General features: G+C 42.1%; 1 protein-coding gene across 2 annotated transcripts in view; it reads left to right on the top strand.

Annotated features, from left to right (window-relative positions):
• Ryr2 (ryanodine receptor 2) overlaps nucleotides 1-26,847 on the top strand; it is a 565,815-nt gene that overhangs the window by 292,297 nt on the left and 246,671 nt on the right. For both annotated transcript variants that reach the window (XM_057787812.1, XM_057787811.1), the window contains 5 exons: nucleotides 121-304; nucleotides 2,752-2,887; nucleotides 13,809-13,904; nucleotides 23,706-23,824; nucleotides 24,921-25,054. In XM_057787812.1, coding sequence (XP_057643795.1) covers nucleotides 121-304; nucleotides 2,752-2,887; nucleotides 13,809-13,904; nucleotides 23,706-23,824; nucleotides 24,921-25,054 — 669 coding nt within the window. The remainder of the gene's footprint in view (nucleotides 1-120; nucleotides 305-2,751; nucleotides 2,888-13,808; nucleotides 13,905-23,705; nucleotides 23,825-24,920; nucleotides 25,055-26,847) is intronic.

Here is a 26,847-nt window from a genome sequence, read left to right as displayed (position 1 = left end):
TGCACATTCCTTTGTGCCTTCTGTAAGAGAGCCTGTCAATGTCAAATCATCTGCCAATTGAAAAACATGGAACTGAAATTGTGGATCACTAACCCAGAGAAGTCTTTGCTATTGATTCAGGGGCTTAGATGCTCTCAGCAAGAAAGCAAAGGGACCCACCATTGACTTGCCCATCGAGTCTGTGAGCCTGAGTTTGCAGGACCTCATCGGCTACTTCCATCCCCCTGATGAGCACTTGGAACATGAGGACAAGCAGAACAGGCTGCGAGCCCTGAAGAATAGGCAGAATCTCTTCCAGGAAGAGGTGAGATCACACCCGTCCATCTTTTGTTGTTCTCTTGGGAAAATGACTTCGTCGTGAGGGAAATTGCCTGTCTGTTCCACATCTCTTTACATCCCAGTAGAGAGTAACAAGGGCAGTTCTGTGCAGAGGAGCAGGCTTGGGAGAAAACTGCTCATTACCTTCATTTCTGTGTCACTTCCCGGCAAGGGACACTTAATTTTACCATCAACTCTCACTGGACCATTTTTAACACTGCAGTAGTGCGCTGCTGGGTGGACTCCAGTAGAGGCAGTTCAGTGTTACAGCAGGCTGTCTGCCCTGTGACTGTCTTAGACTTGACTTTAATGGGTTTAGGTTTGCAGCATTTTGTTGGAAGGTGCTTCTTAGTCATATTCAAAGCTCTGGGTATTAAAACACAGCCCCAATAAGCTGAACAAATGAACACACTTTGATCCCACTGTTTTATATTGGTTCCATAAATATAGAACACACACACACACACACACACACACACACACACACACACCTACCTCACGAGGCCTTGTAGGCTACAAGAAACACCTTGAAAGAGCCTCAGGTCAAAAGGGCTTGAAACTGAACCAGGAGGGAAGCTGGATCCCAAAGAAGAGGGTGAACTCCAGTTTCCTGTTGAACAGAGTATACCCCTTTTACCTCTCTCTCTCTCTCTCTCTCTCTCTCTCTCTCTCTCTCTCTCTCTCTCTGTGTGTGTGTGTGTGTGTGTGTGTTGCTGGAGACAAACCCAGGTACTTTTATGTACTGGACAAATGGGGGAGCTATCCCCAGTCTCACGTGTGCCTTTGCATGTATGATTTATTTTACTCAATGCCCACTGTTTAGAAAAACAAACAAACAAAAACCTCAAACTCATGTACTATACTTTATGCCAGAGTCAAACAATCAGTTTGCCAACCTAATGTCCTGAGGTGGTTGTCAGTATGGGTACCACAGGTTTCAAGCCTTTAAGTATTAGTTTTTAGACAATAGAGCCAGCGAGGGTCTCAGCAGGCCTAAGCAGTTCTAAGCGTTTCCAACGTGGCAGTAAGTTTTTTTCAAGAACTAACTTAGGCTGGAGATATGGTTCAGAGGTTAAGAGCATGCACTGCTGTCTCCTAGAAGCCCTAAGGTTCCTAGCGCACATGCCAGGAGGCTTATACTGCCTGTAGCTCTAGTTCTTGGGGATAGCGTGCCCGCTGTGACCTCTGGAAGTACTGCAGGCGTGTGCACATCACATACCCACACAAACATTTACATATATGATTAAAAATAAAACACTTCTCCTCTTCCTTTCTCCCCGTCTCTCTTACAAGAATAAAGGAACTTGCAAAAGCATAAGGAAAAAGTGTAGAGGATGTTGTTGAGTTTCCATAATCCCAAAATCCATGCTGTACTTTTAAAGCTGTTACTTATTCCTGATACTTTTGAAACTGATACCAAATTTTGCAGTTGTTTCTCTGTGTAAATAAAAGAAACGATCTATGGTCATCAAGGCACAATTGCAGGAAGGGCTATACAAGATAATAGTAAGAACAAGAGGGATTAACTGAAGGAGTTCGTATGTTCACATATGCCGGATCATTCGACCAGTTGTTGAGCAGCAATTATTTCGTACCTAGTGAAATTCCACCTAAATATTAGGCTATGACAATTTAAAATACAAATTTAAATATTTTCAGTCAAATGTGGATAAGTCATTTTTTTCTTTGTCATTTTGTCACATATCATATGACCACCCAGAAGGAGCCCGAGCCCCATGGCTGCTGCTCAAATCCTGTCCAGTGAGTGAATTTGGTCTGTGGGTGTTTTATAGCTTTTGTTTTCATGGGGCTGCCTCATTCCGCAAGCCTCAGCCCAGCGATGAAAGCTCTGTAGGCTGCGTCCTGTAAATAAGTATTTCAGTTGCTCTAAAATTTATTTTTGGTTGCTTTCTTTCACTTAATTCACTATGTCTTTAATTTACTAGTTAAAATAATGATAGTTAAAAACAAGGATGAGTCGCTAATAGTAGAATATCACTCATGACCTGTTAATCCCAACAACAGTTAAACCTTACAAGGTAAGTGTAAAGAAATCATTTTACATTTTTTTTCACTTTTGTTTGAGAATGGAAACCAAGATTGAAATTCTTAGTTATCTGAGGAATATTTAATTTCTCATGCAGGCATGTTTCTTCTTGTCTTTTGAATAAATGATCTTAGTTTTCTTTATAATGAACTGATGATGTTAAGCTAGACTTCTCTTTAAAATCAAGTTATTCCCTTTTTTCTTTTGTCCAGAGCACAGCTGGTTTCTTTCTTTTGGGATAGAGCTTACTCTGTAGCCCAGACTACGATTGAACTCACAGTGATCCTCCTGCATCAGCCTCCTGCATGCTGGGATCACATAGATGAACTGCACACTCAGCGCAGAGTTGGTTTCTGATGGTGATTTGTTTTTACCCCCTCTCACAGGGAATGATCAACTTGGTTCTGGAGTGCATAGACCGCCTGCACGTCTACAGCAGTGCAGCCCACTTTGCAGATGTCGCAGGGAGAGAAGCGGGGGAGTCTTGGAAATCCATTCTGAATTCTCTGTACGAGTTGCTGGGTAAGGACCATGGCTGTGTTTCTATGGAAAATAACATTATAGCAGTTGTGCAGAATGCCTCCTAGTCAGGACTTTTAAGTTTTAATAGCATTGACCTAAAGCCAATGATGCTTTATGGATAAATCCTTCTCGGAGTGAGGAAGGCCATCATTGAAGTAGTTGTGTCTTGGTTAGGGCGTGGCTTTGGCAGGGCTCTGATAATAACCAGTATTACTTATTTCCTTCTTGGTCCTCAAGTGGTGTTACAAAGTCCCTTTCCTTTCAGCTCTAGTTTGTCAGGGGTTGCTCTAGTGTCCTCCTGTAGTGTTCATAGGATCTGGTTTGCCAGCTTCCAGATATATTTCATTTTGAGCAACATTTGCGGTGGTTTATAACATTCCAGTAAGCTGCTTTCATGGCAGTTAACATGTTACCTGTATGATATCACTCATCATAATTCTTACTGAGTGGTACTTGGGGTTTGTTTTAAAGGCAAGACTATCAGCTTTCTGAGATTTGTGTATCATTTGGTTTAATGCCTGGTGTATTGCAGGTACCCAATATCTGTTACTATATCGATATTAGTTAGATGATTGAATTTTGATGGAATAGGAAAGTATAACTGAATTAAAAATGATGAAGTATTTTTTAATGTGAAGAAGAATAGGTAGTCAAAATATTTGGAAATCCTCTAAAATATAATTAAACTTCATTAAAATTTATAGAGTCATAAGACAATTTATTCATAATTGTTCCTGTTAGAATTTTTAATGTTTTCTTTGGATGAGCACTTTGATATGCCATTAAAATTAAGCCCATGCAATTTGGTGCTTTCATGGGGTTGGTGTTCGCACCCTCTGAACAAGACCAGGAATACTGAGGCTTTGTAGTATTTGTAGGAGTCTAGTTTTGCTATTTACCCACAACTATTATCAGGATAAAGATTTTCTGGCACCAAAATCTAGAGAGTACATTTTCTAGAGAGTACATTTCCTTGCAAATGTGGATTTAATGGCATTGAATTTCTTAACAAAACAACAAAAACCAGCCAACCAGCCAAACGAATAAATAATAAAGGCAGCAGAAAGAGACAGAGGAAAAAAACTTCAGTTTGGCGGGAGTTTAACCGAGTTTGGTACCTTTCTGACACCCTAGTGTAACTTCTTTACATGATATGATATGGATTGGCTGCAGGCAAACTGTATGTTTGGCCAGTGGTGTGTTATAAGGTGGAGCAAGTTGCACACATATCACAATATGATGCCCTATTTTTCTCTTTGTGTCTATGACCCCATCTCGTCATGTGCTCACCTTCCCAGGAGTAACTAACATGACCCTGGAGTGATAGGGACTTGACGGAACTCACCATTCAAGTTGCTTGCAGTCAGGCACTCACTTAACCTCCCCTTGAAGCCACAGATCCCTCAAGGGCACTCCCTATCACTGCACAGAATTTGGGGGTCTTTAATTTGATTGCTTTAGAGTCCATTGAATAGCTTTAATATACTCTACAAAATGCTGGGAATTGCACAAGAGTTGTAATTAGGTTTGTGGCTTCTTTTATTGGAACCTGATGAGAGATGTGACTTTAAATTGGTGCACCTGTCCCAGTAGAGAGAGATGGCAGCAGGTGTATGGGTAAAGTGATGTAGCCATGCCTTAAATATCATTTAAATGGCAGTCTATCATAAAATATAGCACAGTGTCTTCATCGTACCTGGAGAACCAGTTTTCTCTCTCTCTCTCTCTCTCTCTCTCTCTCTCTCTCTCTCTCTCTCTCTCTCTCTCTCTCTGTCTGTCTCTCTGTCCCCCCCCTCCCCGCCTGCTGTGTGGTCAGCTTACCACAGTCTGCTTTTCCTTTAGGACCAGAGCTAGCTTTTGCAAGGTTACAAGCTTGCAGTGTGTTTCCACTTCGGTGTTGGGGAGGCAAGGGAAATTCTGTCTTGAGAAAAAGAGCCCACTCCTTCCTCCAACAATCTGAAACCCACACCTGCCATCTCACAGCCCCAAATCATAGCCATCCCAGAACCAGGAACTCTGTCAAAGGGCTGGGTGGATGAGTACTAACCAAGCTTTAAACCTTAGTTAAGCCCTTGTACTTTGTGGCTCTTAGCTAGAGGGTAGATGTTACAGGGGAAGCTTGTCTGTCCAGCGTGGATCCAAGAGGCTCTTAACTTGAGGGCAAACCTTACAGAGGAAGCTTGCCTGTCCATCAGGGATGCTAGTGGCTCTGAGCTGGAGGGCAAAAGTTACAGGGGAAGCTTGCCTGTCCATCAGGGATGCTAGCTCCTGTGCTTCATCCATGTAAATGGTTGGATGAACCAAGGATTTAAGCAGAGTGCTTTTATCTGCTGCCCCACACTGTGCATTGGGCAGAGTCACATTCAATCAATGTTATGTTAACTTATTTAATAAACACCTTGCAGAGATATTCATTGATTTTTTCATAGCGGAGTGGATATATCCATTAATTCACTTTATTCAAAAACAATGGGTCTCTTACTCCCTTTTCATTGGGCCTTTTCATTGAGAAATGGAAGTCTAAACTCATGTAGGCAACAGCCTCAGAGAAAATATCATTTCCACTCCCCAGACCCTAGCCTCAAATGTAGCTCAATGTTCTGATTGGAAAAGTGGAAAAAGTAGAGTTGCCTGCTTCTAGTGTTATTCTGCTGATTTTATGAGTTAACGCACCAGGCAGATAACAAGTAGCACTTTTTTGTTTGTTTGTTTGTTTTTGATTTTGTTTTTTTCGAGACAGGCTTTCTCTGTGTAGCTTTGGAGCCTGTCCTGAAACTAGCTCTTATAGACCAGGCTGACCTTGAACTCATAGAGATTCACCTGCCTCTTCCTCCGAGTCCTGAGATTAAAGGTGTGCGCCACCACCGCCCAGCTGACACCTATTGTTTTGAATCCTGTCTGTAGAGTTGCTGGGCAGCTGGTATTTGATTTTTGTGTCTCCATACTTAGCCTGGACGGTACTTTCCTTCTTTCCTCCTTTTCAACCCCCAGCATCCTTTTCCTTCTGGTTATTTTCTGTGTCATCCTTTGCTCTTGTCAACCTAGTGTTACTTTGTCTTCATCTTCTGCTGTATTTCACTCATGCCCTAGGAAAGAAACCCTTATGTCTGTCTTCTGGATATGACAAGGGAAGTTCTAGATCATGATATGGCATGATTATTCTTAGAATGTACTGGTCTTTGGTTTTCACATCTAGAAAGTACTATTCACTTTCTTTCTAGTACTTTCTCCAATCAAGTTGTGATGGGAAGGGGGGAAACAAAGTTTCTTTACACTTCTTGCTGCACTAAGAGTCGGGAATTCTGCTTGCTCTCTCTCTCTCTCTCTCTCTCTCTCTCTCTCTCTCTCTCTCTCTCTCTCTCTCTTTCTCTCTCTGGATATAGTGTCTCCACTTCCTACATCTGCACTGGCAGCATCCCACACCCAGCTGATTCTCAGCAAATACAGCCATCCCTCATATTCATAGGTGTGGCATTCACACTTTCAAGTGACTGTGGATTGAAAATAATAGAAAATACTGTGTTGGAACTAAACATGGATGGATTTCTTTTCTTGTCATTATTCTGTGAACCATACAAGTAAACAACCATTCACTTTGTCTGATGTGAATGACCCAGAGATGATGTAGAGTGTGTGGCAGGAGGCACACAGGTTGTATGCAGAGTGACATCATGCTGTGTGAGGATGTTGAATGTCTGAGAATGTTGGGATGTACAGCACTGACTCACCAGTGGTACCCGGGGTGACTGAGCTAGAGACCTCCAGGATGCTGAGATGCTGTCAAGTTTCTGTCTGTTTTCTCTGACTCTGGTCCTCATGTCTTCCTATGTTAATCTCAGACCTTGGGTAGCCCATTCTGCCTTCATCAAGGATTTTCATTGACTCTAACTCTGGTCTCACGTTTCCTAGAACAAGGCATCCCATGTCTGACTTTCCTCTTCCTCTCCAATCCCTGATCTCACCCACTCTTTGTAGTTGCTCTAAATTGCCTCTTTCTAGTACTTTCTTCAGTGAAGAATTATACTTATAGAGTGTCTATCATTAATTAATACCTGCAAGATTTGAATATTCTTAAACGCCTATACGTGCTTCCTTAATTATTTATAGCTCATTTGATTAAGAAAGGATTTGATGGTGCTATTACTTAATATTGACATAATTAGAATTTCCTAAAATTTACATCTTGCCAGTGTAATAGCTGTATGGTACTAAGCACACAGAGTAGCTTCAGCCTCATGAATATATTTTACTTTTAAATTTAATTTTCAGAATGAATAGATGGCTCATTGGATAAGCACATGTACTTTTCTTGCAGAGGATTGTAGTTGGGTTCCCTGTATCCACATCAGGCAGCTCACAGCTGCCTGTAACTCTAGCTCCAGGAATCTGACACACCTTCTTATGGGCTCTGTTGGTCCTGTCCTCAGTGAACTCCCCACAACACACATACAAATAAATAAAATTAAAAAATAAACTTGGTTTTCAAAGCAGCAAAAGATAAAGATTTTCCCTAGTGTGTTCATGTTTCTTGACTTTTGCCTTTCCATGCTGCAGTCCTTGACCAAGTCTTTTTGTTAAGCTACGTCTGCACCTATTTGTCCAGATTATTTTGGCTATATATTTATTTAAATGCCTCACCTCAGGAATGGTTCCTTTTCCCTTCTGCCTGCTTTCTTAAGTACCTCAGCTTCTTGCCTCGTCTCTGAATAAGACATCCTTGTATAACAGAGACATCCAGATTGGGGGATCATAGACTTAGTGTCTTATATGTTTCCATGCCAATAGAACCTCTCATGCAGTCTGAGTTGCTGCAACAAGATGAATAAGGTAGATAAACGGCTTATATACAACAAATGACAGTTTCTCATTCTTCTGGAGGCAGAAGTAAGTTCAAGCCATCAGCACACACTGTGTCTGCAGAGGGCTGGTGAGAGGCAATCTAAAGAAATATCTTCTGACCATATTCTACAGAGGTGTGAACATCTCTCTAGGCTCTTTCTGAATACACTAACCCTCCACTCTGATGACCTCATTCCAACCCAATGACACCATCTCTTAGTGTCATTCATAAGGATTAGGATAGCAGCATGTGAGTGTTTGAATCCAATATTCAGATCATTATCCAGGTTTCATGAATGGATTAACTATTTGTTAAATACCTGCTTTGGGAAATACTCTCACCCAGGCATTGAGGGACAGTGGTGGCCAAAATACAGCATCTGTGCAAGCTTTCAAGGAGCTTAGAGTGGAATGGAAAAGACAGCAACAGACATCCCAATGCCAGCAAGGATGTGTGCAGCTGTTGACTGGGCTGCCTTCACCATCTCATAACAGTTTTATTAGATAATGGTAATATGTGACTAACCAAAGACCAATAAGTGGGATCACATAAAATAGTTGGCATGATAGATAGTATCATTGTCAAACAATACAGCCATGGGACTTGGAGAAATATGCTAAAGTTTCCATGAATGTAAAATCCTAATTAGTTCCTCTAAAATGTGGAGTTTTATATACCCAAAAGAAAAATAAAAAATATCTAAAAAAAATAAGCAGATAGAAATAATGGCTAATACAATAACAAATGAAATAATAAAAGATTTTTACCATTGCAAATAAATGTAAATTAAAATAATAAGAATCTTATGTTTTGACTAGGTTGACACAGAAAATAATCTTGCTCATGCACAATGTTAGGGAAAATGTTGACTACTGTGTTCTGGGTTGGAGCATGAATGATGAATTTTTAATAGGATGGCCAATCCTGGTCTGACTACATATACAATTTTAGATGTGTTCCTTTGCTCTCCAACACCCTGCTTTAAGAAGTGTGTTCTATACTTATATTTGTGTAAATATGAAAAGAGCATCCACTGTACAATTACTTGTAAATACCATAAAATTGAAAGCAATCTTTTTATCAACAGGGGATTGGCTACAGAGCTTGTGGTATACTTAAGTGTAGTACTGTGGAATCATTGAAAATTGAGATAAATCTATCATTTGGAAACCTGTGTGAAGCAAACCAAATTGTTTCTCTATTTCTGTTTGGAAGCCTGTGGTATGACATTAACTGTGAAGGAACAGAAAGGCTTACTTACATCTTGATTATGATTTCAATTGTAGGGTTGGAGAGATGCCTCAGTAGGTAAGAGAATGTGCTGCTCTTGCAGGGGACCCACATTCATCTTCCAGCACCTACACTGGGTAGCTACCAATTCCTGTAACTCCAGCTCTAGGGGATCCACTGCCTCCTTCTGACCTCTGAAGTGATCCTTTCCCTTCCCTTCCCTTCCCTTCCCTTCCCTTCCCTTCCCTTCCCTTCCCTTCCCTTCCCTTCCCTTCCCTTCCCTTCCCTTCTTCCCTTCTTTCTTCAACACAATTCCCTGAACTCGGCCTAATGTTTGGCTGTGGGTATCTGCATCTGTTTCCATCAGTTGCTGGATGATGCTTCTTTGATGACAATTGGACTAGGCACCAATCTATGTGTATAGAAGAATATTGCTAGGCATCGTTGCATTGATATGTTTTTGCCCTTCAGTTGTGTTTGGTTCTATCCTAGGTCTCTGGGTCGTGGTGCTTCAGGCATTGTATGAGGTGGCTTTACTCTCCTGGCATGCGTTTTAGGCTGGAGCTGTTTTCATTCTTACTATTCTAGTGATCACTGATTTAATGACCAGGAAAAGAGTTAAGAAGTGCAAACATAGATTACATTTTGACTTTCGGAGACCATAAGCCCATGTGAATTTATACTCCAGCTTAGAAGAGGTTCAGTTCTGCCATAGTCATTAGAGTTTTGTAATAGATTTCTATGTCACATTCCCATGTAGCTCATTTTCCTTAGCTCTCAAAAGGTTTACTTTAAATACCAACTTTAAATTTATGACTCTCCCTCCCTGATTCTTCCAAAGACTCAAGGATTCAAGGGCATATGGATAACATGTTTGTATAACCTGTCTAAGGACTTGAATCCTACACAATGTACACACACACAGACACACACACAGACACACACACACACACATATAAAACAACCACAAAATAAAAACAAACCCCAAATAGCTGGACTTCAGATTCTCTGCTCGAGCTATGGAGGAAATGAGCTGCTTCCTGCTGTTGCTGCCCAGTTCTTTGGGGTGCTTGTCATATAGAGAGCAAACACAGAAGACAGAGTGATAATCTATAACAATTTGGTGCTTGACATAGACTTAGTGAGTCTAGTCTTAGGTAGAGATTGATAAAGGTGGATTTATGAGCTGCCGTCAGGAAGACATCAGGATGTCACAGACACCTGTACTTGGAATTGGAGGAGCATCGCTGTGGCCCTCTTGCATATATCTTTTCTGACATCCACATAATTAATCTGTGGAATACAGACAAGCCAGGACGGCTTTCTGAAGATGTCTGAGAAATGGTCCTCTGGCAAACTATGAATTCTCATTTGCTGAGGATTCGAAGCAGAAAATAAACAGAGCAGGCTGCTGCTCTTTCTTGTTTAGCAAAGTGACCAGTCTCTGAATCCTTTAAGAGTTGGGGAGGTGGAGGCTTAGGTCCCAGTGCAGTATTATAAGTGGGGCTTTTGGGATTGAACTATGGGGGCTCTGAGCTAATCAGTGTATTGATCAAATGGAGCCTTAATTTGACTGTCTACTAGAAACAGGTTTCCTAGAGGAGGAGACCCAATAGAATGAGTGTATCTTGAAAGGAGGGTTTTGGATTGACTCACACAATACAGGCTGAGTAGTTCAACAATGGCTTCCTCACACTTGAGAGTCTGAGAGATCCCTAGAGAGCTGCTGGTCTTCAATGTATGTTGGATGCCAAAAGATTCTTGCTTTTGATAACAGGGAAGGGTTCCAACAGCAGTAGAAATCTACATTTATCTGGGCTGCCACTGGTCAGTGCTGTCAACACTTGGGGTGACTCTTCTTACTTCAGATCACCTCATCAAGACATTACCTCACAGGTGTCCCCAGCAGCTTGCCTTGTTGTTAATTCCAGATCCAGCTAAGCTGACAAGATTAACTACCACAAAGGCATCACTTAAGGTAGGAGAAGGTATGAGGTGAGGCCCTTGGAGAAAGGTGGGCCAATGAGGATTGGTCCTCGGCTGGCATACCTTGTCCTTAGTCCCTCCTTCTTTCTATCTGCTTCCTGTCTTCGACCATGAGAGCAGTTTTCCTGGGGCCCCTTTGCTACTGTGTTTATATCTTGTCACAGGCACAAAAATAGTGGATCCTGTGGATTGAAACTAATGACACAGAATTACTCTTAACTCCTTTCAAATGGTTTTCTCTGACAATTTGTCACTGTGATGGGTATTGACTGTCACAAAAGGATACATCAGCTAGAGACTTCAATGCCTCCAGAACATTTTCTAGTGTTGCTGGGAGGCAAATATTTCTGGATGCTGGAACACTGGGGAAGGCTACAAGTGATGAAAACCAATTGCCTGGCCTTCCCAAATGTTAGCACAGGAGCTACCCCAAACAGAGCTACTTCCTGTTTTGTTCCCCATGGTCCTGGCAAGGCATTGTGTTTCAAATCAAGACATGCTATTTTCTGTGTTTTACTATGTTGTCATATTCTCTTCTCCATGAAACAGCAATGACTGTCACAGACATACTTCATAGGACTTTGTTTTATCGCCAACATCGATATCTTTCTAAATATGGTTATATACTTATAGGGCTCTAATCTTTAAAAGTATTTACTTATTTGTTTATTTGTGTGTGTGTACACATGCGTTTGCATGCTATAGTCTCCAAGCAGAACTTTGGGGCCAACTTGTAAAAGAGCCTTCACCGGCTGAGCCATCTTACTGGCATGAAGACATTAACTCTTAACACTTCAGAACATTGAGAAGTTGGGCAAGAAGACCGCAAAGGCTGGTGTGTGCCCATAGTTCCAGGACACCACCGCCTGTGTGTGGACTCAGCTCTGTGTTCATAAGCCCGAGCATGACCTGGATGCCATCTTTCGAAGCAGCTTTTTCCCCAGACAGCTGCTCCTGATCTGTTCTGGGTGCTGAAGAGAGGGGGACTGCACTGTTGTTAGTACTTGGTTTTGTGGCTGTGCACTCCGTGCAGGATGTCAAGACTGACATCCTGGGGTGGGGTGGCTAGCAGTAGCTAAGAACCACTTTCTCTTGCAGCCAGATTAGAACTTCACAGAAGAGCCAGTCTGTCTTACTATTCCTGTGCTAAGGCAGTAACTACCCTCATCTGGGTGGCTCTTTGCTAACCCCTACTTGGCTTTGTGCATGTAGTGACCCACGCCCAACCTCTTTTCCTTAAAGCCACGATGCTGGCTCAGTATCCCCACTGAATAGACACAGAGCAACTCCTCTGTGGAACTTCCTTCCTATGGTCAATAGAGAACACCTGATTCTGTAGGTGCTTCTTTTACTCCAGTATCTTTGGGCAGGAATCACCCAACTGCAGTTACCAAGGTCCTTCATCCTCAGGGACAGCGTCCTTATTTCTCTAATACCCTCTTAAATTGTTCACTTCCAGTGTTTAGTGGACTTTAAGTGTCTTCTTAGTAATCTAAATGTTCTTAAACTTTTTAGCCATCTTAAGAAGGGGAGACAAAGGCATGCCACGGTACACATGTGGAGGTCAGGGGACAGCTTGTAGGCCTTGGTCCATCCCTTCCACCATATATGGGTCTTCATGATCAAATTTGGGTTGGCAGGCTTTGGGGAAAGAACCTGTCCCCAGACACAGTCACGGTCTGTACTCCCTTTATTGTGTTCCGGAGGCTCCCAAGTCTCTCTTCAGAGAGAGAGAAAACTTTCCGTCCTTCGTGGTTTTCTATTTTACTGTCTGAGCAGGAACCAACTTTATTCGTTGACTTCCTTTGAAAGGAGATGTGAAGGGCATTTTTAAGTGTGGTTTGCGCAGTCTAACTGTAGGCTTTTCATCCTCCTGTTCTTAAGCAGTAGGTTGCAGGCGAGAGCCTCAGACTCCAGTCCTTTATCTGCTTCCTAGTGTGGCAAGACTGCGGATAATGACTGTCCCTCTGGGGATATCTTTCTGCCTTTAAATATCATGCTGTTCAAAAATCTCACCCACACCTTCGAGCACTTACACTGTTTCTCAATAGTCTTACAGGTTTAAGCATAGCACTTCTGTTAAAAAAAAAATTACTAGACTTGCTGTCACAGAACTGAATCTGCTGAGTTTTTAATGTGAAAATTCAATTTCTTTTTATGTGAGTCTATAAACTGGGTGGAAATAATTGTCATTTCAGAATTTCATGTGAAAAGGGGCCTTAAAGAATTTGAGAATGCTATGTCTAGGAAAAGTTATCATAGGTTTCTCTAAACTGTTTCTGTCTTTTATATGATTGGGGACCTCTAAATGAAGAGCGGTAGATAGACCTGAGTGACTTACGACTTTATTAGTCACTGGTCTGCCATCCTTTTACCTGCTTCGTTTAGTTACAACTACCAGCACACTTGTTAGAATCCTAGCTGCTAGCTGCATGTCCTTTTAGTTTGTCTCAGGAAGTCTGATATGTTCTTAACTTCTTTGGAGCATAGGTGTGAAAATTGGGCTCTGGAGAGATCAAATAGTTCAGTCTGGTGGCTAATTAAAAGCAACGCATGTTAGAATCCAAGTGGGGAAACTTCCAGAGCACTGGCTTCTGCTCCTCTTCAGTATCACCTCCCTGTGTGAATCGTTACTTTCCAGAATTGTTTGCCTTCTAATGAGAAGAGGAGTTTTCAGTCCCTTCCCAAAGATGCCAAGACATTTTCAAAAGCATCCAGTTTTGTGTGTGTAGTTGCATTTGCATGTGGTTTAGATGACACTGGGAGATGCTTTGTGCTCTCTCCATCCCATATTGGATGCCTCTTGCAACCTTACCTTGGTCCCTGAGCTTGAAAATCACATTAATGTGAGTTCTTCTTTTGCAGCGGCTCTAATTAGAGGAAATCGTAAAAACTGTGCTCAATTTTCTGGCTCCCTCGACTGGCTGATCAGCAGACTGGAAAGACTGGAAGCGTCCTCTGGTACGTTCCTAGTTTTCTCCTTGATGTGTATAGTGTTCCTTCCTGTTTATTTCTGCTTCTTCTCTTTAAGACAAAGCAAGTTTGCATGTTCAGCATTACATGTTTTCTTTTTAATGGGTTGAGTATTTTTTTATTTATTGGTTCTGTTATTCTGTTATTCCTGAATAGTGTTGATATAACAACAGAGCTCCTGAAAGAAGGAAATAATCCATTCTAAAGGCAAATATGAGTGACCATGGTCTGGGAGCATAGACTTAGGTTACCCCAAATTCCATGTCCCATGGATTCCATGTTTCACAAAATTTGTATACTGGCAGAATGAAGAAAGCCATGAATCAGGGTGCTTTCCAAATGTTCCAGTGGAAACACCAAGTCAATGAGGTCACAGCAGAGTGAGGAATGCTCGCTCAGCCGTAGGCCTCGGTGCTCTCTGATGATGCTCAGCCCTTTGGTTGGTGGAAACAAGTGATTTGTTAGAGTAATACGTTTTGAGAGGTTGTATCTGTTAGTTACGAGAATGTTAAGTCAGACTCAGAGGTGGGTGAGGAATTGCTGGCTATTAAGGATGCTGAAGATAGCACAAACTAAATCATAATTAAACTCTGGACCCACACCATTCCCACCACTCCACCATCACTGATGTCCCAGACAATTACTCAGCTTTGCAGAAAGGTCAGTGGAAGGCACAGCTTTTGTCTGGGGAGTGTTGGCTCACAGTAGAGATCCAGTAAAACTTTGTCCATTTATATTTATACAATGTCTAATGATAAAGTCCTGAAATCCACTAAAGAGCTGACTCTTCTTCCTCCTCAGACTGATCCATCCTGATATTACTCAATACACAGAATCTTTAGATGTTAGATTTCTGAGAACATGAGCAAGGAAGTCAGGACCGCGAGGGGTGCACCCACCCACTGAGACAGTGGGGCTGATCTATTGGGAGCTCACCAAGGCCAGCTGGACTGGGACTGAAAAAGCATGGTATAAAACTGGACTCTCTGAACATGGCGGACAATGAGGGCTGATGAGAAGCCAAGAACAATGGCACTGGGTTTTGATCCTACTGCATGTACTGGCTTTGTGGGAGCCTAGCCTGTTTGGATGCTCACCTTCCTAGACCTGGATGGAGGGGGGGAGGACCTTGGACTTCCCACAGGGCAGGGAACCCTGACTGCTCTTCAGACTGGAGAGGGAGGGGGAAAGGAGTGGGGGAGGGGGTAAGGAATGGGGGCAGGGGGAGGGAAATGGGAGGGGGAGGAGGCGGAAATTTTTTCAATAATAATAATAAAAGAACTTGAAGATACAAGGATATTTGGGTGAATTTGGGAAGCTAGGCTCCCAAGTGATACAACACCATTGTGAATTGGAAGAGGTTTCTTAAATACTTTAAGACTGTCCCCCAAATAGGGTATTTGTTGCAGGCAGGAGCTCTGAAACTCTGTTGTCTTTGGCAAGTGTCTCCCCATCCTCCTTGCCCCCAGACTCTGCTGTTTCCTCTTTGTTCAGTCATTTTACTTTCCACGTGGGGAACCAGCTGGGATCTAAGTGTCTAAATACCACCCACCGTCTGTGGGGGACAGTGCACCCTTAAACCATGACAACACACGTCTGTGCCTATTAGGCCAGAGTTCATCGAAAAGATTTCAAGGTGGCATGAGCAAGTGCCATGGGTCAAGATGAAGTGTTCCCCGTGGCTGGACTTTTCTTTGGGTGAACTTGGCTCTTGCAGTGACATTTGTGGGGACGAGTCAGCGAGAGAAATGTAGCCCATTATTCAGGGGGCGAGGTGACTTCTGGTGGGTATCATCCTTTGTGTGCTCGGTACCTGCACAGTTTTATAGACCTGGACGTGTTTTTACACGGGGAGCCTGCCACTCTGCTTCCGTGCAGAGCCAGTGCAGGGGTTCTTAGTGGGCCTCAGGTGCCAGAACTTTGAAACAGTGTTCTGCTCCTGTACATAGGGTGGTTTAAACACCCTAAAGTTATTATACTTAATGATTTCTTAGAATTTTGAAGCTCTTTACATTCTAAAGGGGTTACCTCCACTACTTGGGCAAGAGTGTCTCAGCCTCTTGTGTCCTATGAAGCCTTCCTCCTTGATACAAGGTTAGATGATAGACATGTTGAGTTAAAAAGAGACTAGGTTCTGGGGTTGATTTTAGAGATCTGCTATTGCTAGTGGAGAAATCACAGCTACTTAAGTGACACCAACTCAGATGGCTCTTATGACACAGAAAAAGAGAAAGAGGTTATTTCCTTGGAGACAGTGGTCTTAGCTTTAAGAACATTTGATGGTTTGTGCATGTGTGTGTATGTAATGTGTGTGTGCGCACACATACATGAACATGCACACATGCAAGTGTAAAGGTCAGAGAACAACATTGGGCATCAGTCTTCGCCTTCTGCCCCATTTCTTACGGGAGGCTTTCTGATCCAGGGGATTTCAGGGCTCTCTTGTCTCCACTCCATCCTCACTACAGAAGCCCTGGAATTAGAGATTCATATTACTGCCTCTGACTTTCACGTGGATTCTGGGGCTTCAAACTTCTGTCCCCGTGCTTACACAGAAAATGGCTTTTCTGCTGATCCCAAGCTTTTGATTTAAAGCGTTTATTTTGGAGAAAGCCCACCATGAGATATTGGAGGGATTATGTTCTCTAGTCGAAGGAAAGATAAAACATAAACAACTACAAAATGCAAAGCAAGAATAAACTAAACTAAATCACAATAGCATTGGAAATTTTCTAAAGAAAATGTTTGGTGTTAGCTACTGGTATAAAGCCCTAATATTTCTAATATTCCATGCTATAATCGGCCATATTTCCTACCCTGATCTATTGTAACAATTAGAGTGGTGTTTTTATGGGATGATAAGGTGGTCAGGACTTGTAAACGATGCTTTATGTTGTAATTTCCTAAGAATACAGGAAAATATAGAATGCATTTTTGTAAAACTCTTTACTTCAAATGCCCAAAATAAAGTGTTAATAATGAGAAGGTCCTTATTTAGTAGTTAGGTGTTGTCTAAATTTAAAAATTCTGTCCTTGCCAAAAGTTAAACCTTCCTGAGACACGTCAGGAGGAGTGGTGTGCTGCTCACTTTCTTTCTCCATGAAGCATTAAATTGCAGCTAAGAAGAGACCAAGAAAAAATGGAGTCTTCATTTGAAGGCATCTTGTGCTTTGCTGTATTTTATCAATAAGATGATATGTAGCAGTTGGGGCGGGGGATCCCTCAAAGGAAACTCCAAATGAAACATAACCCTTTTTAATGGGCGAAAAAGAGAGAAGTAAAAATGTTTAAAGTTACTAGGTCTCCTGACCTTTTTATCTTCTTCAGAGCGTTTTTATTAAAACATGTGGAGAAGGAGGATGGCAGATTACATTTCTAGAAAATGGGTCTTTCAGCTATTTCAAAGTCTGGAATAAAAGGTGCCCTGCTTTATGGCAGGTAGTGGAGTGATTTAATAATCATTTTCCAGGGTAACCTGAAGACCATTGTTCACTTAGCTATAGTGCTGTGCTAAGGGTGATGGGATAGCAAGGCTTGCTGGATTCTGGCTTACAGATGCAGATGTTTCCTGGTTGACTTAGTCATGAGTGGTGTGCCCTGGATTGTACAGTGGCTGACAGGTGTGTGGCTTCTAGAATGTACTTTGTCACTCATCAGGACTGCAAGCTCTCAACTGGGCAGGGTTTCCTATGTAGAGTGACTATACTTGCACACTGTTTATACTTCTACCCCAATGGCAGCTTTCATTATTATTTCATGGTTGTTCTTTATCTTTTCTAGAGAGTTTATTAAGAGAAAATAGATTTCTTTGGTACACTGCAAGGGACATTGGGATGAACAGTGGCAAACATGCTGTCTGCAGTCCACTTTATGATTCTTGGGGTAACAGATACCCAGTCACATGACCTGGGTCCCTTCCTTGTTCTGTGAGTGATAGTTTCTCTTCAGTTTCTATTAAGGAAGGACCCAAGGATGTCCCTCCATTTAAGCACTGGTGTGAGACTGAGCCCCTGAGAACTGTGGGTACTGCAGCATGGATGCCCTTTAGATCTGCTAGTGTGGCAAGGACCACTGGGCATGACTATCACACTCAAGAGCTCACAGTAGCTGTGGTTCCCTGTACAGGAGTTGCACAAGATCAATCGAGACCAAACTGATGTAGAAGTAGAAGATGCTACTGGCCCCATTGCTTCTCAAAGAGTTACTGTAGAAATGGTTGTCCCTTTCCCAGTCCTCCCTCCCTCCCTCCCTCCCTCCCTCCCTCCCTCCCTCCCTCCCTCCCTCCCTCCCTCCCTCCCTCCCTCTCTTCCTTCCTTCTTATACATATCCACTGGTAGAATTCCCATTGTTCCTACAGGTGACCTCACATCTATGCCCCCCCCATCTGTACACATATGGACAAACATGAAGTTGGGTGGGGACTGTGTTGGAATGGTTATGCTGAACTAGAGAAGAAGCGGGAGTAGATATGTTCATATATGAGATTATCAAGACTGAGAACTTGATCTGACATGCACAATTGTGGGACTGTAGTTCACATACATCATACATCTCAAGGTTCAGAGAGCCATGAGAAACTATGAATAACAACAGAAGGCAGGTGGTCCCCTGGGTTCTATTTGTGTCACCAACAAGACACCACAAGTAGAAAGTTAGACGACTGACTTCATGTATTGGGACACAGCCAAATGCAATGTTTTGCATGCTTTACTCAATGTCTAGCAGAAGAAGGCCTTATACTCTTTCATCTGTGGCCTGCTGTCTGCATTTCATGTGAAAAGTTGTTTAGAACATTGTATAACATAGCCTTTAGACTGGCAGCATGGCTGGGCAGGTAGAAGTACTTAGCGCTGAGCCTGATGACCTGAGTTCTACCCCTGGGATCCACACAGGAGGAGAGGACCAACTCCCAACGTTGTCCTCTGGCTTTTCATAGCACATGCTATGATGCACACGCCACTCATATACACAGTAGACACATAAATGAGTAAGTACATAGTGTAGTAGACATTTAAAAAATCAAATAACTTTTGAAATATGTACGTAAGGTATATATGTGAAGCATAAAGGAATTTCATGTCCAGACTTGGACTCTGTCCCTAAAATATATCTTTATGTATATGCCGATCTATAACAGCAGTGAAGAGTCCCCCTGAATATAAAGCTCTTCTGGTCCTGATGTCCAGGCAAGGGAAGCTCATCTCAAGCGTTCTGCTTTACTGAATTTCTGATATCCTGTCATCAGATTTCCAGTCAAGACGGAGAAGGCAAGGCCAGGCACTTACAGGTCACTTGCTTGAGGTCAAGGAAAAGCAGAGGAGGATTGAATCTGGTCAGCACTGTAGGCTCTGGAGTAATGTTATCTTTGTGCCTCATTTTGCTCAGACTAAAGAGCTTACAGAGACTTGCCCACTGGATGGACTCAGTAATAAACTGATAAATAAAAAGATAACTAAAGCCAACAACCACAGTGCCAAAAGTATCATAGGAACATCCTATAGTGTTTATGATTCAGGCTGCCACTGTTCTTTGAGACAGTCTCACATAACCCAAGCAAGTTTTTAACTCACTGTGCAGTGGAAGATGACCTTGAACTTCTGATCCTGCGGTCTCCAATTCCTTAGTGCTGGATTACAGGTGTGTGCCTCCACACCTGTTTCTAGGCAGTGCTGGGGATCAAACCCAGAGCTTCATGCCTGCTAAGCAAGCACCCTATTAACCAACTGAACCACACCTCCAGCCTCCATTATCGCTTTGACACACAACAATGTATTCTAATAAAATTTTGAATAGTATCAAATTTCTAATAAGGTCTTCTGGTTTTTAAATCACGAGCTGTCTTGAAACTGGCATTCCTTTTTCCTAACTGTCTTTTGGCAACTGTCATTTCTCTGTACTTCATAAATCCTGGCTCCTCCAGCTGAAGGGCTCAATCATCAGGAGCCTCATTAGGCTGAACTGTACGTTATAGTTGCCCTGCTCTGTGTTCGTGATTTCTCAGTGTTCCCGAGGAAGCTTCAGACTCACACCCACCTTCTAATCCTAAACTGCAGTCTCTCTTCTTAGCTTATTTATTTTGCCGATGCTTCTCCCAGAATGTTTCGTTGCTTTGTGTATGCATAAGAATATTCTGCACTGGCTCCTGTTTTCATCTCTCTCCTGATTTTGCCAATTTGTGTTCTATTTTCAAACTTAACCTTTGTCAACTTTTCCCCCTCCTCAGTATCACATGAGTTTGAGAAATAATAAGTTTATTTTCCTCTTTAGGTTCAAAAACAATTTGAAAAATTCAAAGTATATGTAATTAGGTGTTTTCTCTTGCAGCCACGATTTTTAAACTTTATACATTTGAATACTAATGTGATATACATTTTTTCTTTCTCTATTTGTGTAAGCTATGGAAACCCTATTTAGGGTAGCTTCCATTTGTTCTTATGATTTAGCTCTTGTTAACAAAAAGAAAGAAAATTTCATGCTGTTTCCTTCTTTTTTGTTCCCTTTTCTGTTTGCCAGAAGACTTAAAAGTAAATTGGTCATTTATCTTGTGCTGAAACTCAAATTCTTTCTTATTTTAATCTTGGTGTATGTATATGGTATATGCAATTGTGTGTGTGTGTGTGTGTGAGAGAGAGAGAGAGAGAGAGAGAGACAGACAGACAGACAGACAGAGAAAGAGATACAGAGAGAGATACACATGCCATGCATGCATGTGGAGATCACAGGACCATCCCAGATGTTGGGCATCACTTCCTCCCTTTGTGTGCGATAGTCTTCCTTACTGTTCCCACTGTGAACACAAGTGTAACTCAGCCTGGAACTTCTCACGAGTCTCCTGTCGCCTCCTGTCGCTGCCTCCACCTGTAGTCAGTGGTTTGTTCTCACATTATCATTCTGCTTTGTGGTATAAACTGTCCGCATCCAGATCTAGCCATGTTCCTTTTCTGATACACTCAGTTTTGAGCATGCAATGAGCTTTGTGAGCCGTTATTTGCTGAGAGAACCTGTTCTCAGTCTTTCATTGATTTTTTTTCTGCACACAACAGAGGCTGACGACTTTCTGTAAAAGGCCAATGCCTCAGTCTGATTCAGGATACCACAAGCCCCAGAAATGTGCTCCTGTTCTCAAGTCTAGAGGTGCCTGGACAGGAAGGAGCTTTTGGATTTGGTGTATGGGTCTCTCACATTGACAGCTCATGCTTTCCCGAGTGTCAGGGACGAGCATGCTCGTGTAGCCTTTTTCCTCTGTGAAGGTAAAGCCCATTTGTAAAGAACCAGTCATCATGATCTCAGGTTACAGCATCCAGGTACATGTTTTAGAGCCTGTGTGCCCTAAAGTCTTTAATACAGCACCCCCAATTCTGATTTGTAGTGAGAAGTAACCACTGTCAGTAAATGTATGCATTCAAACAGTACAATAAAACTATATTAATAAAAGTAGGCCTCCTTGTGCTCTGTAGTATAAAAAATGGAGAGACATAAAGGACAGGCTGGCATTGGAAACCTACTATAAGTATCTTCCCATCACTGGCATCATATTCTATATTGGGCTCTGGATGATGAGTTTCTCTGCTGCATCTTAGATGGTGGTGACAGCAGTGGAAAGCTTTGGTACACTGATGTCAGCATCTCTATCTCAAATCTTGGCTTCTTGAATTTCTGTTTTCTTTGATTTTTTTCTCCATTATCATCAGACTGTTCGACAACAGCTAAATTATCTCTAGAGTTTGAGGTCCTATAGAAATTGAATAGACATGGATATTTTAACAGACTAACACACAGTGAAGAAGTCAGCATCCGTTGTCCTCATCCGTAAAGGGCAAGGATTTGGGTCAGGTGTTGGTCTTGAGAACTTGAGAGGATGACGTCTGCATCCTCTTTTGTGAGCCTGACATTGCAGGCTTCTTTGCTAAGAAAGTGAATTCCACTTGACGCATAAGAACCGTAATACAGGGTTTTAAGAAGCTTCTTCTCAATTCTGTGCAATTCTTAAAGATTCTGAGAGAGAGCCAGCGGTCTGCATGTTGTGTCTTATGGTCATAGAAGACTGGCACCATCATTATTGACAGAGAGCAGCACTAATTGGTGGCTAATTAGTTCACTTCTTTATTATTAATTGTGGATATTGCATTTGTTTGTATTTGTATGTGTGCATTTGTGTATGTGTGCTCAAGCATGCTGTGGTGCACTTGTGGAGGGCAGAGGACAACTTCAGGCTTCTGCCATGTATATCCTGGGGTCATACTCAGGTCAAATAACAATGACGGAACAACAGGAAAAAGGGACATAGTTTTCAGTTAGCTTTTTAAGTATTCATTAAACATTCTGATAATGAAACCCATTTTGTCTTTGTTCTTTTATAAATCTTAAGAAAAAAAGGCATATTATACTTTTGTGATAATTTTTAATTTCTGTACTATTTTATTTATTTCCTTTGTTTTTTAAATGAAATATTTTTTTCTGGGGATCCAACTCAGGTTCTCAGGCTTGACAGCAAGTTCCTTCAGTCACCTATTCCTCTTGCTGGCTTAGGATTATGTTTCTAATGCCAGAATACTAGGTCAACCAGTTTATAATTAATGTAGACCTCTGTGTTCTTCTTAGGGACTCAATGACTGTGGGACTAGGCAGGACAGAAACCGTGGTCAACAGAATGGTGCCAATGTGGACAGCTAAATCCACTTAAAAACCAGAGAAACCTTGGGAAGTAATTCTAGACACAAAGGAATAGAGTTAAGCATGGCTTCTTTTTAGCAGCATTTTCTCAGGTGGGCTCTGTTTACAGGAGGCAAGCACGTCTCATTTAAGAGAGGCTTCCTGACTCAGCTTTAGATACAAAAACCTTACAGCTCTTTTTAGAGGCCCCACACCAAACACTTAAATGGTGTTGATGAATAGAGCTTGCTTCTTGGTGGTGGCAGGGACTTTGAAATGCCTTAGAGTTGTGGCGATAAACATGGCTCTGGCCAGTACCTCTGCCGTGAGGCTAGACTCTCAGAAAAGTAAGGAATGGGATAGATCCAGTCGTCAAAGCCACAGCTTTAATCCTAGCCATATCACTTAGCAAATTAAAGGCTCATGTGGTCAGAAAAAGAGATATACAGTAAATATAGATTCAAAGACAAAGAAAACCTCTAAATGGTTTACAGTGTGTTTAAAAATATATGTAAGCTTGTGAGAGAAAAGAAAAAGGATAAAGTCCTTAAAATAAAAAAGAAAGAAAGAGTAGTTGGGTGTGGTGACACACACCTTTAATACTAACACTTGGGAGGCAGAGCCAGGCGGATCTCTGTGAGTTCAAATACCACTGTGTATTTATTTCTTTGGGACTGAACGACTGCGGGACTGGGCAGGATGGAAACCTAGGTCAACACCAGAAAGCTTCAGAATCTGCCCTAAGTTACTGCCCATCCATGCTGGCCCACGGGGGTGTGCCTGCCCCAAGCATGCACTGCTGTTCGGCCCCCCTCCTCCCTGTGAATGCCTGGAGGGGAATACATTTGCTGAGTCCTCCCAGCCTGCTACACTGCTTTGCGTTATACTCCCGAGCTACAGTCCGCTTCCTCAGCTAAGCTCCACACCTCCCTCCACTGGGATCCGGGACTTTGGATATCTGTCAGTCCTGACAAATGCCACCTGTTGCTTTTCCACAGTGCCCTGTGGCAAACACATTGAGCACAAAGTAATTACATGTCAAACAGCGTGAGTGTGGTTGATTTAAAAAAAAAAAAAAAAAAAAAAAAACCTGGTTCCTAGAATTTCAACCTTCTTTCCCCTTTTCCTTGTCTGTAGGCATTCTGGAGGTCCTCCACTGCGTGTTAGTGGAAAGCCCAGAAGCTCTGAATATCATCAAAGAAGGACATATCAAATCTATCATCTCACTTTTAGACAAGCATGGAAGAAACCACAAGGTAAACGAGCTTTTGATTTCTGAGTGAATTCTAGAATCATTACATAGCGGAGAGTGGGCTATATATTGCCAAAGGCTAGAAGAAAGGGCTTTACGTGTTTTTTTTTACCATAATGAAATGATAGGAATTTTGAACCATGTGCATATAATTGCATACTGAAAGTATAAACAGTGATAAAAAAACAGGATAAATGTCAAACAAGCCAAAAAGGAGTGAAATACTGAGAGGCCAAAATATCTAACATGTTATATAGGATTTAAAATTCAGAGCATGTACATGCATCTAAGCATACTTGATCGCCTATACTTCAGTCTGGCTTTTGACTTTATGTATCTGTTATAGATGAATTAATAGTTAAGATATATACCAATCTAAGATAATTTCAAGGTGTTGACATTTTCATGAGTGTTTTTTATCCTTAGTTACGATGGAGTGCAATTGTTTCATATATAGTCCTTGTAACTGTGAGAGTACAAACAGTATGTGAAAGAAAGCTGGAGAATCACTGGGATCTACACTGTCATGCTGCGAGGACCAAGCTGAGGCTGTGGGTGGGACATGAATCAAGTGTTGTGAAAGCAGGATACTCAGAGTTTATATTCCCCTCATCCATGTGAATGCTGGGACACTGTGACGGCTTCCTGTAATCCCAGTGCTTGGGAAGCACAAATAGGGAACTCCATTGGGCAAACTGGATCTAGAGTAGTCAGATTGGCAAGCTCTCAGTTCAAGTGAGAGACCCTGCCTCAATAGATAAGGTGGAGAGAATGATTCAGGAAGATGCCCAACATCAACCTATTTTTACATGCACATATACATGCACATATACACATAGATGCACATATACACATACATGTCCACACATATTTGAACATGCATGTACAGCATGCATGTACATGCATATACATCATACATGAATACATGAGAGAGAGAGAAGAAGAAGAAGAAGAAGAAGAAGAAGAAGAAGAAGAAGAAGAAGAAGAAGAAGAAGAAGAAGAAGAAGAAGAAGAAGAAGTCACAGCTGGGGTTGTGTTTTGCCTCATGGAAAGATTTGTTGATGAAGTCAGGTTCAGCTGGACGTGCTGTCTCTCCTCAGGTCCTGGACGTGTTGTGCTCTCTTTGTGTTTGCCATGGGGTTGCTGTTCGTTCCAATCAGCATCTCATCTGTGACAATCTGCTGCCAGGACGAGATCTTTTACTGCAGACCCGTCTTGTGAATCATGTCAGCAGGTAAATACCCATGGGCATTGTCTCTCACTTCACACCACAGCAAGGAGCTCTCTCTCCAGGGAAGCCATCAGGAGGCCTGTTTGTATTACTGAGCATTTGTCTGTTCCCCCATTGAACAAACATTGTTTTCTACGAAGTACAAAGGTTAATAAAATAGCAATGGAGGAACAAAGTATGGACTTAGTGCAAACACACGCCTAAGAGTTTCTGTTCACTTTCACGTGTGAACAGATAGCCACGGGCATCTGCAGAAGCAGGCAGTAGCTGCACTGATATATAAGGATATAGCTGTAGGTATTCTAAGAAGCCACACTGTTCTTCAATTTTCTGCGAATGTGTTTACTATCAGTGCTTAAAAAGATAGTACCCCAAGTCTAAAACATTTCAAACTAAATAACTAACGAAATGGTATTTTCCATCGGATCAGCCTTTTAGGGAATCTGACAATCATGAGTGTTACCTACAAGCTACCCAGGGATGTGACTTGCTGATGGCCTGTGCTGTCTGTGTTTTGTGAGCTTTCTTTGGTACTGCTCTTGTCTAACTTTTGTAGATGATGACAGAGTTGGTCTGTCTGCAGAAGCTGAGCTAGTGAGCACTATGCCATTCTCTCTAGATTTAAAAAAAAAAAAAAATCCAGTGAACCAGAAAAACCCATCAACAAAATGCTGTGTGATAGAGTAACTAGGACCTTGCATAAGAGTCTGTCACTTTATTCTTCTAAAAACAGAAGTGGTATGAGATCTGCAGCTTTTAAAAGATTTTCTCATTTTTACTTTATGAGTTTGAATGCATGATATTTTTGTGTACCACATACATGCCTGGGGAGGCCAGAGGGGGGCATCAGCTCTCCTGGGGCTGGAGTTAAAGGCAGTGGTGAGCCACCTTGTGAGTTCTAGGAACTGAACCAGGGTCTTCTGCAAGAGCAACCAGTACTCTTAACCACTGAACTGCCTTTCTAGGCTCCCTGTGTTGTGTTGTTTAAACAGGAGTGGTGAGGCTTTTTGTGTGTGTCAGTCCTGATGTTAATGAGTGATATTCACTGCCACCTCCACTTCTACTTGGGATCACCAGAGAATGTAAGCCCACTCTTAAAATAGATTTAAATGAAACTTGTCAAAAAAGTCATCTTTTCAAGGCAAGGAAGGAGTTGACAGGCAGCAATAACCCTGACTAGTGATGTGTTACCTTAGACCATATCAAAACCCGTGTTTCATGGCACTTATATTAGGAAGGTTTACATGTCCTGGGCTAATAACGGCTCCATTTATTATGTGGTCCTGTTGTATCAAGTATTTCATTTTGTGATCTACATTTGATTAATGTTGTGAAATTTTCAAAATATTAGTTAAGTACAAAGTCCAATTAGACCATGGGCGGACTTGACTGAGTAAACCAAACATCAGGTGCTGCATGCCCACAGGGAACTGGGGGTGCTGTCTGCCCGGGTATCAACACAGTGAACTGGGGGTGCTGTCTGCCTGGGTACCACCTCAGTGAACTGGGGCTACTGACTTCCTGGGTATCACCTCAGTGGTGGTATTATAATTCTGTTATATTTTTTAAAATGTAGGTTTTCCTTTGGGTCAGTTACTTTACTTGGCATGAGAAACCACCTGGCAAAAGCAATGTGGGGCAGGATCGTTTATTCTGGCTTACAGTTGCAGGTACAGGTGGGGCAAGACATGGCGACAGATGCACAAGAGGGATGGGCACTTTGCATGGGCATACAGGAAGCAGGGGATGAATGTTGGTGCCTAGCTTGCTTTCTCCCTAGGACGTGGGATGGTACT

This window comes from Chionomys nivalis, chromosome 13 (assembly GCF_950005125.1).
Source record: "Chionomys nivalis chromosome 13, mChiNiv1.1, whole genome shotgun sequence".
In the NCBI taxonomy this organism is placed as follows: Eukaryota; Metazoa; Chordata; class Mammalia; order Rodentia; family Cricetidae; genus Chionomys; species Chionomys nivalis.
This window is presented reverse-complemented; position numbering and strand designations above follow the sequence as displayed.